Source organism: Schistocerca gregaria, chromosome 4, assembly GCF_023897955.1.
Source record: "Schistocerca gregaria isolate iqSchGreg1 chromosome 4, iqSchGreg1.2, whole genome shotgun sequence".
NCBI classification, from domain to species: Eukaryota; Metazoa; Arthropoda; class Insecta; order Orthoptera; family Acrididae; genus Schistocerca; species Schistocerca gregaria.
Genome location: NC_064923.1, coordinates 32,817,965 through 32,834,212, shown reverse-complemented (window position 1 = coordinate 32,834,212; position 16,248 = coordinate 32,817,965). Strand labels below are relative to the sequence as shown.

The 16,248-nt window shown below is 37.9% G+C and overlaps 1 protein-coding gene across 3 annotated transcripts in view; it reads left to right on the top strand.

Moving 5' to 3' along the window:
- Window positions 1–4,111: 4,111 nt before the first annotated feature.
- Window positions 4,112–16,248, top strand: part of LOC126267968 (probable ATP-dependent RNA helicase Dbp73D) — a 143,122-nt gene continuing 130,985 nt past the window's right edge. The window contains exon 1 of one of the 3 annotated variants that reach the window (XM_049973313.1): window positions 4,112–4,506. In XM_049973313.1, coding sequence (XP_049829270.1) covers window positions 4,484–4,506 — 23 coding nt within the window. In that variant the 5' untranslated portion in view covers window positions 4,112–4,483. Of the gene's footprint in view, window positions 4,633–16,248 lie in introns of all 3 variants that reach the window. The other 2 variants (XM_049973312.1, XM_049973314.1) reach the window with 2 other exon arrangements.

Here is a 16,248-nt window from a genome sequence, read left to right as displayed (position 1 = left end):
TCATGTCCATTTTATGTTGGCTTTAAAAATCTAAATATATAAACGATCTCTTTGACATATTGGTTATTATATCATATATTATTATGTATATGCTTATGTGTTTTACATGTATTGGTATTGACTTAACATTTGTACTGAGGAAAGTTGGTCTCAAGAGCATTTAAGAAAGCACGAAAACGTTTATCAAAGACTACATTAATAGTACACTGACTATTATTGTTAAACAAATCTTTCCAGTCATAACTCTCAGATGAAACCATAAAATTAGAAATTTTGTCCTGTATTATTGATTTTGTGATGACCACTTTAGGCTCTCTGAGCTCTTTAGACTTCATATCAAGCCTATTTATGTCTACTGACAGTGAATCACTATCTGAGAAAGTAAAAACAACTACATCACAACACATTAAACCTCTACTAACATTTGTAAGTATGTCATAAAGACAAGTAGTAGCTCTTGTACGTTTACAGTTAGTACAATTAAACTTTCCTTGTCTTAATAGATTTTTAAATTCATTTACATTGTGTTTACCTTCATTACATCAAATACACCATTTATGTCGCCACTAATCTCTTTACTAAATGTTCTCCACTGAGGACTATGAAAACAAATCTAATAAATTCTAAAATTTTTCTAGAAAAATTGGTGGATCACCACTGGGTGACCTGTAAAGAATTACAATAACAAGTTTAAATACTCAAACTTTATGCCCATATCTTCTGAGTGCAACTCACTAGACGAAAAAACTAGACCTAATGCACTACTACCACTTATTATAACTTTCGTAATATAAACTGACACACCCCCATGATCATGCTGCTCTCTGCTGGAACTATTAAGTAATTGGAATTCATTTAATATGTGAAAAGAAATTTCATTTCCCTTACACCAGTGCTCACTCAAATGCAACGAATGGAACATACTCTCATTTGAAAAATCATTTAATACTAGATATTTTCCACTCACACATTCAATGTTGCGATAGCCTATTTCAAAGTTGATGAATAAGTTGTATTATAAGGGCAATTATTATTCAGTCACTGAATATAAACTTTTACTATTTATTTCTACTAAATATCAGGACCATGAGAAATCTGTTGCTTGTTAACTTATGGTTACCACAGATCTTGTTGACCGATGGTTGTTTGGCCTGAGGAGTGTCTCACACCAGTAAAACACCTGACTGCATTGTCGTTTTGGATCAGAAATCAGCTGTTGTACATGCCTGGCTGCAATGACAGATGAACAGCTGCTGTGAAACTCTGTGATCGAGTGGTATATGATTGTATGTTTTGCAGCTTTAAAATTCATATACTTTTCCTCATTTTCATCGCTCTGTTATCTGTATGCACGAAAACAAATTAGCTTTTATTATGAAATAGCTGACTGCTATTGAAAGGAAAATATGGTGCTAATTACACGTCAGCTGCACTTAAGAAATTTCGCCTAGCAGAAAGAAAGTGTGTCATCGCTATTTTTGTAATACATGTGTGTGAGCTCCCTTGTAGAAGTAGACGCAGGATTAAATAGTAGTCAACATTTATGGTAATGTATGTGGCCACGTTGATTATTATTGTGCTTTTAATAATGAGAAATGCATTATACTATTGAAGCTTTACTCACAAAATTAATACAAGAAACCATACTGTGCACCACTGGCACATTGGGGCTACTTTAAATAAATTTATAAATCTATTTTAAATGTTATACTAATTCTGTGCTCATAGTTTACTATAATGTTGTATAATTGTATGTTTAAACCAAGTAAAAAACCTTCAAATTTCCTAGACGCTTCTCTGTTAGTACTTGGTATATGACATGAAACACTTATATTTTCTAGGCGTCTGTATCACTTTTAAAGGACGTTTATCAACATTGTCATCTCAGTAAAGTTAAAAGTATTGAAATTTATTCAGACTAACAGCGAAATCTAGGTTACTACCAACTTTAGGGTCATGTCTCTGTAAATAAGATCTTTGTGATAATGACTAACCAAACTTTTGTTTCCTTAAGTCTGTAGCTAAGGTAGAATTTTCAAAATTTTTAGGTGTGTCCATTGATGAGAGGTTAAACTGGAAGCAACACATTGATGGTCTGCTGAAACGTCTGAGTTCAGCTACGTATGCTATTAGGGTTATTGCAAATTTTGGTGATAAGAATCTCAGTAAATTAGCTTACTATGCCTACTTTCATTCACTGCTTTCGTATGGCATCATATTCTGGGGTAATTCATCGTTGAGTAGAAAAGTATTCATTGCACAAAAACGTCTAATCAGAATAATTGCTGGAGCCCACCCACGGTCATCCTGCAGACATCTATTTAAGGATCTAGGGATCCTCACAGTAACCTCACAGTATATATATTCCCTTATGAAATTTGTTGATAATAATCCAACCCAATTCAAAAGTAATAGCAGTGTGCATACCTATAACACCAGGAGAAAGGATGATCTTCACTATGCAGGGTTAAATCTGACTTTGGCACAGAAAGGGGTAAATTATGCTGCCACAAAAGTCTTTGGGCACCTACCAAACAGCATCAAAAGCCTGACAGATAGCCAACTAACATTTAAAAATAAATTAAAAGAATTTCTAGATGACAACTCCTTCTACTCATTGGCTGAATTTTTAGATATAAAGTAAGTAAAAAAAAAAAAAAAAAAAAAAAACTTAATCATTAGTGTCATGCAATATTTTGTGTAATGTAATTTCTTGTACAGACATCTTTTATTAACCTGACACGTTCCACATCATTACGAAGTGTCGTATTCATGATCTATGGAACAAGTATTAATTTAATCTAATCTAATCTAATCTTTTGGAATAGACATTTTTTTTAGTGTACAACGATAATACAATTAATGTTGTAAGTCACTGCTTAGAAGGGTGGCCTTTATGATTCAGTTACATATTCAATATTCCTTTGATAGCTCTATTTTTGTTCTTTTCGCACAGAAAAACTGTTAGTGTAAAATATAGTGTCCACAGAGACTAACAGAAAGAAGAAACTGTAAACAGAAGAAAGTGTAGCATGAAGCAACTGCTTTTCACTTGCAGTGGTTCCTAATTTGTGAAAGATGAAACCACATTTAATAGCTTGCTATACAGGCATCCACTTGCTGAATGTGTGTCTACAATGTCAGTTTGAGATCTAGGTGTATGAACAACCATCTGGTAGAGCATACTTATCAACTTTGTCATTGAGTGTGTAGTGGAAAACGTACTTGGCATTTGGTTCAGAGTTATTTAAAATAGTGATGTAATGTGAAAAAATAATTAAGAGTAGCTATTATGCCTATTTTCTTCCACACCCTAAATATAATGTCATATTCTGGGATGATTTGGCAAGGTCTAAGCGTTCAGAATACATTAAAAAGCCACTAGAATGATAAAGGATATAAACCTAGAAACTCCTGTAAGCTTCTGTTCAAGAGTTGAGGTAGTCTGTATTGTATACTTTTACTGTGCATTTTAGTTTATGGAGAGTCTAATTGTTTCTTCTTCTTTTTTTCTTTTCCTAGACTAACACAATGGGCAAGAAATGGCAAACTATTTAAATGTAATCATCACCTTAACAATATTGTAGTGATCTTCAGTCCACAGACTATTTTGATGCAGCTCTCTAAACTGCCTATCCCATGCAAGCCTTTTCATCTTCGAATAACTACTGCAACCTACATCATTTTGAAACTGCTTACTGTGTCCGCCACTTCAGTAGCATAAACTATACAAAAAGAACTAATTTCAGCAGCAAATACAAATCAACAGAAACAAAATCAAAAAATTACAAAAAAAGAAAGTGAAATAAGAATAAGTAAGCGATATTGGAGTAGACAAGCGTAGAAAACGTCTTAGTAACTACTTTCAGAATTGCAGACACACAGCGAGCCAGGTGGTGCAATGGTTTACACACTGGGTTCGAGACACGGTCATCATGATTTAGGTTTTCCGTGATTTCTCTAAATCGCTTCAGACAAATGCCGGGATGGTTTCTTTGAAAGCTCGCGGCCGACTTCCTTCCCCATTCTTTCCTAATCTCGTGGGACCGATGACCTCGCTGTCAGGTCCCCTCCCCCAAATCAACCAGCCAACCAGCAGACACCCACAGCCAGCTGTTCTCTGCAACCGGGTGGGTGTAATCACGTGTTATAAATTTTCGCTTCGAAACATGTACTCTGACAGACGTTTTACTGGCGCGAGACACTCCCGTCCGACCTGTGTCTTGTTCGATGACAATCTTTGGTGAATTGTGTGTATAATCATTGAACGCTGATACCGGGGTGTTGTTCTAGACCGTTTTGTTTTGAAATTGTAGTGCCGGTGAATACGGCTTGTTGGGATGTTAGGATGAATATTTTTGTTTATCGTGATCGTAATTGACGAATAAAGTTTTTTGTATGATAGAATAACGTAATTAATGTACGAATAAAGCGTAATGTACCTAACTTGAAAGACAAAAGTAGTACTTACGGAAACTACAGCATGGACATGTTTGTCATCAATAGGTAATGTTACATATTAATTTTTCATATTATAATGTAAACGTAGCCGAGTGTTCTAACTTGTAGGATATATTGCAGCTCTTTACCTATTGCGCAATATTGCGTTTTTAACTGTACTCGCCGTACCTTGTTGTACTGTTCAGAGCACTTTATTTTCATTTAATAACATTTCTTGTAACCTATAACCATCAAATGATGACCTTTGCAAGCATCAGATTATGTGCAAAATTAATACATGTGTTTGTGTACAAACATTTAAAACATATTTATCTACAAATGTTAAAATAAAAACAAGAGTTTTGAAGAAATATAGAGTGCATATAACGGTGTGTTTCATTTTATAAATGTTTATAACCCTACAGCTATTGTTGTCCCTTCTTTTTACTGTTTGCAAAGATCTGCATCCTACAGTAGATTGCAGCTTTTGATATCGAGTAAAATTTGCTTTTACAGTCCAGAGCAGGGACTTGAAGGAGCTTAGGATTCTGTCAGTGTATACAGACATTTGTTTAGAGCCACTGAGAGATGATTTTTAATTTTGTTTCAAATGCTTGCCTAGTACATTTTGTGCTTTTAATGGATACTCGCAATTTATTGTACCCTTGTTAATGCACTTGAGTATGGACTATGATAAGTTACTTTTATTTTTAGTCTGTAGTAATTGTGTTTATTTCTTGTGTTGCAGTTATGTATTTTATAACATTTAGGTGTGCCAACCTGATGATTTACAAAAAAAGAAGTGATATGTATATATGACCTGTATACAGAGAGAGCACAGTGAGATATTTATTTTGGATAAGAGTGTCACAGCAGGTCTCTATGTTCCCCAGATCTTGTATCAGCCCAACTGCTGTCTTACAGAGCCTGTATTTTGTTCAAGTGTACATGGTAAAGTAAGAAAGGCTGTCATGAGTGTGCAGATGGGTTTGAATACCAGAATGCTTTACTAGACATGGTCTTCCTGGAGATAGTGTGCCATTTCCTTCCTCCATCCATTGAACTTATGTTATACAAGAGGTATAGAAGTCCATACAGTTCAACATGGTCTCTGAACCAAGTGCAAGTACTGGTAATTAAATTATTGAACAGACCATGTTGACAGAACTATACATTGGGTTCAGTTGTATGAGGCGAGGCATTTGTTAACACACTGGTGTCACGTTTGGGAGGATCAAGGCTATTGCTCTGCTCACCCATCCTAATTTATGTTGTCTGTGATTTTCCCAAATCATTTCAGGCAAATGCTGGAATTGTCCCTTCAACAATATTAATGCTGACCATTAAACACTTGTGCATATATAACTTGTATTTTTCCTGGTGTTAAGCTGAGTGATCTTATACATCATTGTAGAGGCTTTAGGGAAGCATCCAATTCCACCCATCTGCGTTGACCCTTGATCATCAATATGGTGGAAAAACCTCCTTCCGGCATATACAATATGGTGCCAGTTACATCAGTATGTACACACGTCAACAAACATAAACAAAAATAAAAATGACACAAGAATTCTCACTCCAATAATAAAATGAAACTAATGTGACAGCTGTGGGAAGCTAGGGGTTTAGGCCAAAGACAAGCTAACTGTGCAACAAGACGAAACACTTCACCATCCCAAAACAAATATTGTAAAAAAAATCTCAGCTTATGAAATAATGACAGAGCCACAAAACCAACAGGAATCATCCATGTCAGTCAACCTATATAGGCTAGGTAAAATGCAGCCCTCAATGCCTACCAACAAACCACAAAAAAATAAAAATCACAACCATAACTTCACAAACCTACATCGTCTTCTTCCATTGGCACTACATCCGAGGATGGGACTTGGGTTCCTCATTAGTTTTCTGCCATTCCTCTCTGGACGTTGTCTTGGACCTCCTGTTATGGCAACCGACTCAGGCAGCATCCTCTCCAACCCCGTCACTACATCTCAACCTAGGTCATCCTCTTGCTCTTCTCCTACAGGTTCACTGCAGCGGGCTTTCCTTGCGGGATCTGTCTCATTGAGTCGCATTACATGTTCTTCATTCGGGCAATTGCTTTGATCACTTCTCCATAGGAAGGAGGAGGTACTATGTCATCATCTTCTGGAGCGACTGGGATATCTTCAATAGGGGACTCTGAAGCATCTAACAGGTCACTGAAATACTCTACCCAATGCTTCAGTATTCTTGGTCATTGGTTAGTAGTGTGCCATTTTTACTGTTACACAGGTTGATGCTCTTCTTTTACTATTAATTTTCTGATCAAATTTTCTAACATCATTTGTTTTTCCAGTTGTCTCCAGTTCTTCAATCTGATTTCTTTCTCCAATGCAGTTTCTTCTCTTCTTTCCATTTATCTTGATAATTTCTTACTGCTAAACGAGTATATGTCTGTTATTTTCCTTCTTTCCCCAGAACTTCTTCTGCTGCTTTAATGACTGCATCCCCGAAAGCATTCCATTCCTGATCCAGGTTATCACTTACACTAGGGGTGTATAATGCAAGATTCTCAGCAACCTTCTCAGAGTACGTTTCAGACATGTCTTCATTTTTTAACTTTGATACCATATACTTACATTGAGGTGTTCCTTTGATTTATCTTGCATTGGATATTCGAGCTTTTAGTTTCGCTATTACAATTTAGTTGTTTGAATCTACATTAACTCCTCTGTAAGTTCGTACATCTAGTAAGTTGAATGAATGCCTGCCATCAATAATTACATGATCAATTTGGTTGAAGGTACGCTGACCAGGGCTACACCACCTTGCTTTATGAACCCTTTTGTGTGGGAACGTGATGCTACCTACATCCAATTTATGTGACACACACACACACACAAACACACACACACACAATCCATTACTTGTCCCATCAGCCTCACGAACAATACCCACAATGTCACTTTCCCCCTCAAAATCCAACCCACTCAACTCATCAACCTTGCCTTACACGTCCTCTCCCACAGCTCTCAAATATGACAAACATAAAGAATCTCAGTGATGCTCTTTTGCCGGCAATACTTGTCTAAATGAGATTGCAGTCTGGAAGAGCACCTTTTCCCCTCCCTATAACAGATTTTATTGCCCCCCCCCCCCCCCAAAAAAAGTCCTTACAGTATTAGTGCAAGCCCCAGTGTCATAATCTTTAACTGAATACCATGGTTAACTACTAAGTATTCATAACCCCTGTACAATGAAAACTAATCTGACATAACTGTGCTGCAGTCCTCAGTATATTCCTCAGTTAGCTCTACTAGTTCCCTCTTACTACAACCCTGCAAAACACTGAAAAAACTATCAGAATATACACCCCCCCCCCCCCCCCCCCCCCACCTTCCCCCAAAAATAAATAACAGTTGGAATTGGATGTTTCCAGTTACGCCAAATTGTAAAATTCTCCTTACTGATAGCTCCTTACTGGTAGCTAGCCATGGACCAAATGCTGTTATGTGTTGCATTTTGCAGCAGCTGTTTAAATAGTTAAATTTTTTATTTAATAAAATTGTAGCCAAATAGCCATATACAGTTAATTTGCTTAACATTTTACATTTGCATTTTTGTATTTTCATTTATAGATTTCACTCTTTTACTGCGCAATTCTATGTGATATTGTTCACAGGCTTCATTACACAGTTCACACACACATGTTGTGGTTGGGTCGTGATAAATTTTGTTTTTGCAAATTAGATGATGAAAGCCATGAATGGGTAATCTAGTTACAACATGTCACAGTTCGAAGTTTGATGCTGTCCATGAGCAGTTCGTCATTGCTTCGGTTCCATAGAACTCCGCTCATACTTTTTCTCGTTTATCCTCCCATGATCTTCAGTTGATTTCTGGAAGCCTTGGTGTGTGCCATCATATATTCTTCAGTTAGGTATGTCTCTCTCGCTAGCAGGTACACTAGTCTAGATCTTGTTGTATTTGAGAGACCTAGTGCTCTCTTTAGATAAGTCGATTTTACCTTGTCTAGATTTTTTTTTTTTTTTTTTGGTCAGGTGGTCCCATATAACCTCCATCCCATAGGCCAGGGTTGGCAAGATTTTTGTGTTGAATAATTTCATGGCCATTTCTAGACTGAGTAGGTGGATGATTTTGATGTCCTGTATTGCTATTATTGCTTGGGCTGCATGTTATGTTGCATGTTTTGTGAAGCATTTGGCTGTTGGTTACAATGTCACCCATATGTGATGATCCTACAGCTATGTCGTCAGCGTCTTCATTTTTTGCAACTCGCTGTACTTCTTCTGTGAAAAGAATGTACAGCAAAGGGCTCATTGGGTCACCCTGTAAGACTGCTTGATTGCAGAATGCGGTTCGAAAAAGAGAGGTTGTCTGATATTGTGATTAAGTTGTATTCGAGGATTGACTTGATTATTCTTGCCCATACGCTATCTTCTCCCAGTGTGTTCTCCAATTTTCGGACTATGATATCTCTTTCCAGTAGGTAAAAGTCTTTGGTAAAGTCTATGAACACTGTGTAGAACATTTCTTTCTTTTTTAGCACTTCCTCGGAGTTGTTTAGAAGAAACCTGACTGCCGTATGTGTTGACCTTCCAGATCTGAAGCCCATTTGTGGTTCTGGGAGATGGCTGTCCACACAGGCTTTAATTTTTTGTGTAATTATCTTTGGAAACATCTTGAACTGAGTTTTCCAGGGCTATGCCTGTGTTCTTGTTTGTGTCCGTTGTGTCTCCTCTACCGTTGTAGAGACCATTTATTATCGAGTGTCGCCATTGGGTCAGAATTCTTCCAAGTTCAAGACATTTGTTGAGTAGAGAGTTGTTGAATGTTGGAGAACCTCTCTCACATCTTTTATATGTTCAAACAATGGAAAATCCAGGATGGAATGTAACAATACCAGAGAAGGGAAGTTGCTACTCACCATATTGCAGAAATGCTGAGTCGCGATAGGCACAATAAAAAGATTTCACACAATTAAAGCTTTTGGCCATTAAGGCTTTTGTCAGCAGGACACACACACACACACACACACACACACACACACACACACACACACACACACACACACAACTTGCACCCATATCAGCAGTCTCAGAGAGCTGAGACCACACTGTGAACAGCAGCACCAGTGCATGATGGGAGTGGTGACTAGGTGGGGGTAAGGAGGAGGCTGGGCCAGGGAAGGGAGGGGTAGTATGGTGCGAGTGGCTGACAATGAAGTGTTGCAATTTAGACATAGGGGGGCTGGGGGAGTGCGTAAGTAGCAGAAAGAAGAGAAATAAAAATAAAAAGAAGAAATTAAAAGACTGGGTGTGGTGGTGAAATGACGGCTATGTAGTGCTGGAATGGAAACAGGGAGGGGGCTGGATGGGTGAGGACAGTGACTAATGAAGGTTGAGGCCAGAAGGGTTACGGGATCGTGGGATGTATTGCAGGGAAAGTTCCCACATGTGCAATTTAGAAAAGCTGGTGTTGGTGGGAAGATCCATATGGCACAGGCTGTGAAGCAGTCATTAAGATCAGGGATATCATGTTTTGCAGCGTGCTCAGCTACAGGGTGGTCTATTTGTTTCTTGTCCACAGTTTGTCGGTGGCCGTTCATGCGGACAGACAGCTAGTTGGTTGTCATGCCTACATAGAATACAGCACAGAGGTTGCAGCTTAGCTTGTGAATCACATGACTGGTTTCACAGGTAGCCCTGCCTTTGATGGGATAGATGATGTTAGTGACCAGACTGGAGTAGGAGGATGTATGGGACAGGTCTTGCATCTAGGTCTATTACAGGGGTATAAGCCATGAGGTAAGGATGGACGAGTATATTGTGTATGGTCGGAGGACGGCAGAATACCATGGTAGGAGGGATGGGAAGGATAGTGGGCAGGACATTTCTCATTTCAGGGCATGACGAGCGGTAATCGAAACCCTGGTGGAGAATGTAATTCAGTTGCCCCAGTCCCGGATAGTACAGAATTACAAGGGGAATGCTCCCCTGTGGCCAGACTGTGGGACTTTGGGAGGTGGTGGGAGACTGGCGTGGGAGATTTTGTTTTTCTACAAGGATGGGAGGATAATTACAGTCAGTGAAGGCTTCAGTGAGACCCTCGGTATACTTTGAGAGGGACTGCTCATCACTGTTTCATTATGTATATTATTGGGTCCTGCTGCTTTCTTGTTCTTCAGTGTTTTTATTACTTCTTTTACATCTTCTTCATTTAGAGGTTCCCATACATTGTCTTTTTCCTTTGTTTGATGTTGTTTCTCTTTCTTTGGGGGGTGTTTTGATTCGTTGTTTGTTCAGTATCTTACTGAAGTGGTCTTCCCATTCCTTCATGTCTATATTTCGTGTATGAGACAGTCTTCTTGTTCTTGCTGCTATATGTGGGTCTCTCTCTGCTAAATAGTTAAATCCTCTTTCATCTTTTCAACTGCATACGATTTGAGAGACTGTAACCAGATTGGTGGATGGAGTCCATTATGATATTCCTCCTGAAAGTGAGGAAGGATAATATCTCCATTTTTTATTTATTTAGTATATTTATTTTCAAGCTGTGTAGGAAAGGCCTTATGCAATGTGATAAACCACTATCTTGTGCAAGTTGGATACTGGAGATTTTACCGTATATAGTGTGACACTGTAGTTGCTGCCGTTGTGGACCATCCACCACCACGTTAGGCTAGAAAGTATTGTGTTACTTGTTTTGTCCTGTAACTTATGTGCACACTTGTTTTGTAAAAATTTTGTACGGGTGCTAAAGACAGTGCTAAAAATAATGTAGTTGTGCACTCCAAACAAACACATTGCCCCACCACAAATATACTTGAGGAAAGCTAAAATCAAATGAACTTTGCACCGTAAGATTGGCTTTGTCATCACTGTGGAGTGAGCCTTGCAGTCAAACTTTCGTGGTAGCATACCTGGAGAATCAGAGACCAACATTTTACTTCCTTTGTTATGAAAAGGAAAGTTTCTACTCAGCATATAACGGAGATGCTGAGCTGCAGATAGGCACAACAAAAAGACTGTCACAATATAAGCTGTCAGCCAAGAAGGCCTTTGTCGAAAATAGCCAACACACACACACACACACACCTTTCTTTTACCATACTTTGCTTTCCTTTCTTCTTCAGAATTTTGGATTGTTTGTTTGGTTTTCATTTTGACTTGGAACCTTTCTTGTCTTATCTATGGGCATATTTTCTGTGATTTGGAGCTCTCTCGACTTTTTCTCCATTTCTTTAAACCAATTTGGTAGGTGTTTTTTTGCTGCAGAATAGTCAAATGGTTTTTGTTAATTTATTTGGATTCCTTCAATGAAACTTTTTTAATAGTTTGGTAAAGGGTTTTCCCTATGAATTATTTTCTTGTCGTGGAATCTGGGACCAAGGATTTTTCATAATATATTTTTTCTCAACATCTTCCTTTCTTTGATCTCCAGACTTTCAACTGGGCCATAGTTGGCGATCGACAAGGTTTCAGCTGCATAAATGGTTTTCAGTGTGATTACTGTAGTGTAATATATCTTATTTTTGCATTCAATTATATGTGTTTTTGGTGAGGTGGAAGACCGGTTCATCTTTGTTTCTTCCAGATTCCATTATTTTTTTCTCGGGGGCATTCCAGTTGATCCCTTCTCTGTGATATTTAAATTCTTTGACCACCTCTATTTCTTGTTCACCCACTATAAATGTTTTGGTGGTTTCTTACATTTGTCATTATCTTGGTCTTTTAAAAGGAGATTTTGAGATGTATCTTTTCAGCTTGTTTTTGTAGTTCGAGAGTCTATTCTTTGGCTTCTTCCCAGGTCTTGGCAGTAGGGGCATATCATCTGCAAAGACTAGTAAATTGACTTTGATTCCTTTTTTTGTTTCCCTAGAATTCCACTATGGATGTTAGTATTCCATTCTCTGACTACATGCCATACACCAGTTTTTACCTCAAAAGGCTTGGAAAGCTGTCCCATGTATTTGGCTTTGGTGTATGTGCTTGTAATAGTATCCCTGATTAGGTTTGCGGTTCTGTTGCCAAGGTTTAATTATTTTAGTATGGAGATGGATTCCCAGTCTGTTGAGGCATACGCTTTCTGAAAGTCAGTTGAAGTGCTAACATATGATTTTCCTCTTGATTTTTTAATGTGCCATGATGTTTTTGAGGTTTAGGTTTTGTTCAGGGCAGGATCTTCCATTCCTGAAACCCACTTGGTACTCTCCGAGTTGATGGTCTAATTGGGATTCAGCATGTTCAGTAGGACAATAGAGAATATTTTGTACATTACATCTAGGGAATGAGATCCCTCTGTAATTGTTGGGGTCAGTTTTGGGCCCATTCTTATGGAGTGGGTGGATGAGAGCCGCCTTTCATTCATCTGAGATTCTTTCATTTACCCAGGTTTTTGGAGGGAGTCTGTATCACTTTTGCTGACATTTTTCTGAAGTACAGCTGTGATTTGGTTTTCTCCCGAGATTTATAGTTTTTGAGATTTGAAATGACTAACTCTAGTTCCTCAGCGGAGGGTTGTTCAGAGGTAACATGGTTAAGTTCTTAAAGTCCATTTTTCAATCAGGTCTTCACAGTTGAGAAGGTTTCTGAAACATTCTGCCAATATTATGCACTTATCCCTGGTGTGTGCAATATTTCCATTTCTGTCTTGAACTGTAGGGCTGTATTTGATTATTTTTTTGTTAAAAAGTCTTATAAAAGTTCCTTGTGTTGGTTTTGATGAAGTGTTGATATAAAAGAGGAGTTGGTCTTCTTGGGCTTTTTTATGCTTTTGATATTTTTACTCACCAATTTTCTTATGTTTAAGAAGTTTTGTCCATTATGTTCAGTTTTCTGTGGTTCACACTGTTTCCATGCTTTTCTTCTTATTTCAAGGAGTGTGTTACATTCTTCTATCCACCAGTTACTTTGTTTGGCTTTGGTTTTGAGAGCTAATTGTTCGGCTTTACTTAGTAGGCTTCCTTTTATTTCATCCCAGTCTGGCTTTTTGCATGTCTTCAGTTACAAGGGGAAACTTCTTAGAGTTTATTATCTTTTCTTGTTGTTGTTTTTTTTTTTTTTTGGGGGGGGGGGGGGTGTCATTTGCATTTTACCCTCTGGGAATGATTTTGAGTTTTAATTCAGAAAGGTGGTAATCAGAATCTAGGTTGGGTCTTCTGAGGACTTTGACGATTTGTATTTCCGTATGGAACATTTGATTGCCATGTGATTAAATTGGAATGCACCTAGGTGTGAGTTTGAGGAGTCCTGTTTTTTCTGTTTCCGAGGTAGCTTTTTGAAGGCTGTGGATTTCAGGATCTTGTTGTGTGCTTGACATAATTCTATCAGTCTGATGCGATTTTGGTTAGTTCTGTTATGTCGTGGGCAGCTTCCGACATCTCCTTCCCTGTCTGGGCACTGACATCCACCATAAGTAGGACATTATGTTTTTCTGTAATTTTTTTTAAGATCGTCATTGAGTTGGTCCCAAAAATGTTCCAGCTTTTCTTTATCCTTTCAGTTGCCTTCATTTATGGAGCCATATGCATTCACATTGGTGTACACTTTGTTAACAGATTTGAAGGTAAGTGTGGAGTGTTTTTCAGATTGCGGAGACCAAAAAATTTTTGTCTGTTATGAAGCCAATTCATAATTTTTTTTTGCCTATCTTTCATTTGTGTATTCTGAAGCCTCCAGGAACAAATTTGTTGTCATACAGGACTCTAGTTTCTTGTATGGCTGTTACGAGAATTTTGCAATTCTTGAGGGTGTCTGTAAGATACTTTAATTTTCAGTTTTTTAGAAGAGAATGTACATTGAAAGTAGCTATTTAACTGCATTTTCTATACTTCATCTTGCTTGAACTCATCTCTGTGTAATGCTGCAGACTCCCCAGAATCCGATTGTGTGCTTGAGCACTTTTTTGTGGTGGATTGTCCACCAGGGTATTTATTTCATAATGCACTCTTCCATGGTGGATAAGATTATGTTCGGAGTGACTCTTATTGTTAGAGCCACTGGTTTGCAACCATGGTTGTTAGCTCTGGAAGTTTTAACCAGCCACCTCTAACCTGGGGAACAGACGCTGACCAAAGGCTGCCCAATCTGGAGAAGCCACCTTTGGATTTTGATATCTGTTTTGGTCCATGGGTGTTATTTTATTTCCCACCTACTCTGCAAATCAGCAGAGCCTTCCTGTATACATCACCAGGGACTTGCCCACTAAGGGAACAGAAATCCCCTCCTCCTTTACTATGTGAAATGTTTGTACATCATATTTCATTATGCTATTGAACATATTGTAAAATGTTTCTTAATCATCAGCACAATTATCAACAAATTTTGCATAATATTTCAGGTAATCATTGACAGTGTAAAAACTCTTATAGGCATGATCCATATCATTTCAGGCAGGGGAGAGGGTTACCTTCATAGTCTCAAATGTTATTGAATTTAGTGATGTTAAAATTTTGGAGTAAGTAAGAAACACTTTTCTTCTTCTTCTTCTTCTTATTCTTCTTCTTCCTCCCCCCCCCCCCCCCCCCCCTCCTCAAAAAATTTCCTTCCCTGAGATCCAGGCCTCCAAAGATGACACTGTGAACACCATTTTAGAGATGTGAATTTCAGATTTTTTTTATGTTGTATCTCTGTAACAGTTCTAGACATTTTGTTAGTTTTTTTTAAATTTGAAAGATAATTGCTTTTTGATTACAATGGTATCCTCCATAAGGACATATCTGTCAAAGTCCTTTTACTGTCACCTTTTGAAATTTTTTTATACATTACAGATGTTTTTTTTTTTTTTTTCAAAAATGTCAATCCAGAAAAGTTAGATTTTTTTCCTGTTGATTAGTACCATGAAGTACAGGCTGTTCCAGCTTGTTGGCTCCGTTGTGAGCCACGGAGCGCTCCCTGCTCCAGGGAGCAGTGTCGCTCGCTGTGACTATTCAAGTGGGCCGGCACGGCTGGCTGAGGCAGGCGGCAAGACGAGCGTTTTGATGTGCCAGCTGCGTCTTACAAGATCGACAACCTCATACTCCTAGCTGCTAAGACATGGTGACATGCTATACCAGGAAATACGATGTTCAGGAAATAAATAAGAATCAACTGTTTTACAAGAAATTGCATACTAAATTTATTGGGCCTCTGTAGCTTGACATTTTCTCTTCATTACAAGATCGGAAATATCAGGCGTCAAAGTGTTCGCAGCGTTAATGCAGAGGATGGCCTTCATTGTTGCATCCTGAAGAAATGATCGTTCCTTACTTTTTACTCTTTTCATTGCTGAGAAAAGCTACTCACAACAATACGTAGATCCAAACATGCACTTGATCTGAGAGGCATTGTTGTGAAGCGTGGGAAATATATATATATATATATATATATATATATATATATATATATATATATATATATATATATATATATATATATATATATATATATATATTTTCTGTAATTAATGATACCATCGTGACAAATCCAACGTGTTGTAGTACCTCTCTTTCAACAACTGTGAATTTTGCAAATCAATAATCTCCAATTGAAGTGACGATGACAAGTCATCGGGGGAAACTGGAAAAGGAGTGCTGAACACCTTAAGTTCCATTTCCAAACTAGTGAGGTCTCAGAATCGTGTTTCATACGACGTGATGAGCTGCTTTAACTTTGCTTGCTAATCGCCGAAAGTAGTACCTTTAGGTTGTTTTAAAGAAGCAATAAGATTGAAGAACGTTAAATGACCATTACTCATCTGCCTCTCAAATAAATATAACTTTTCCTGGAACGCTTTGATCTGGTCGTGCATATCAACAATTAG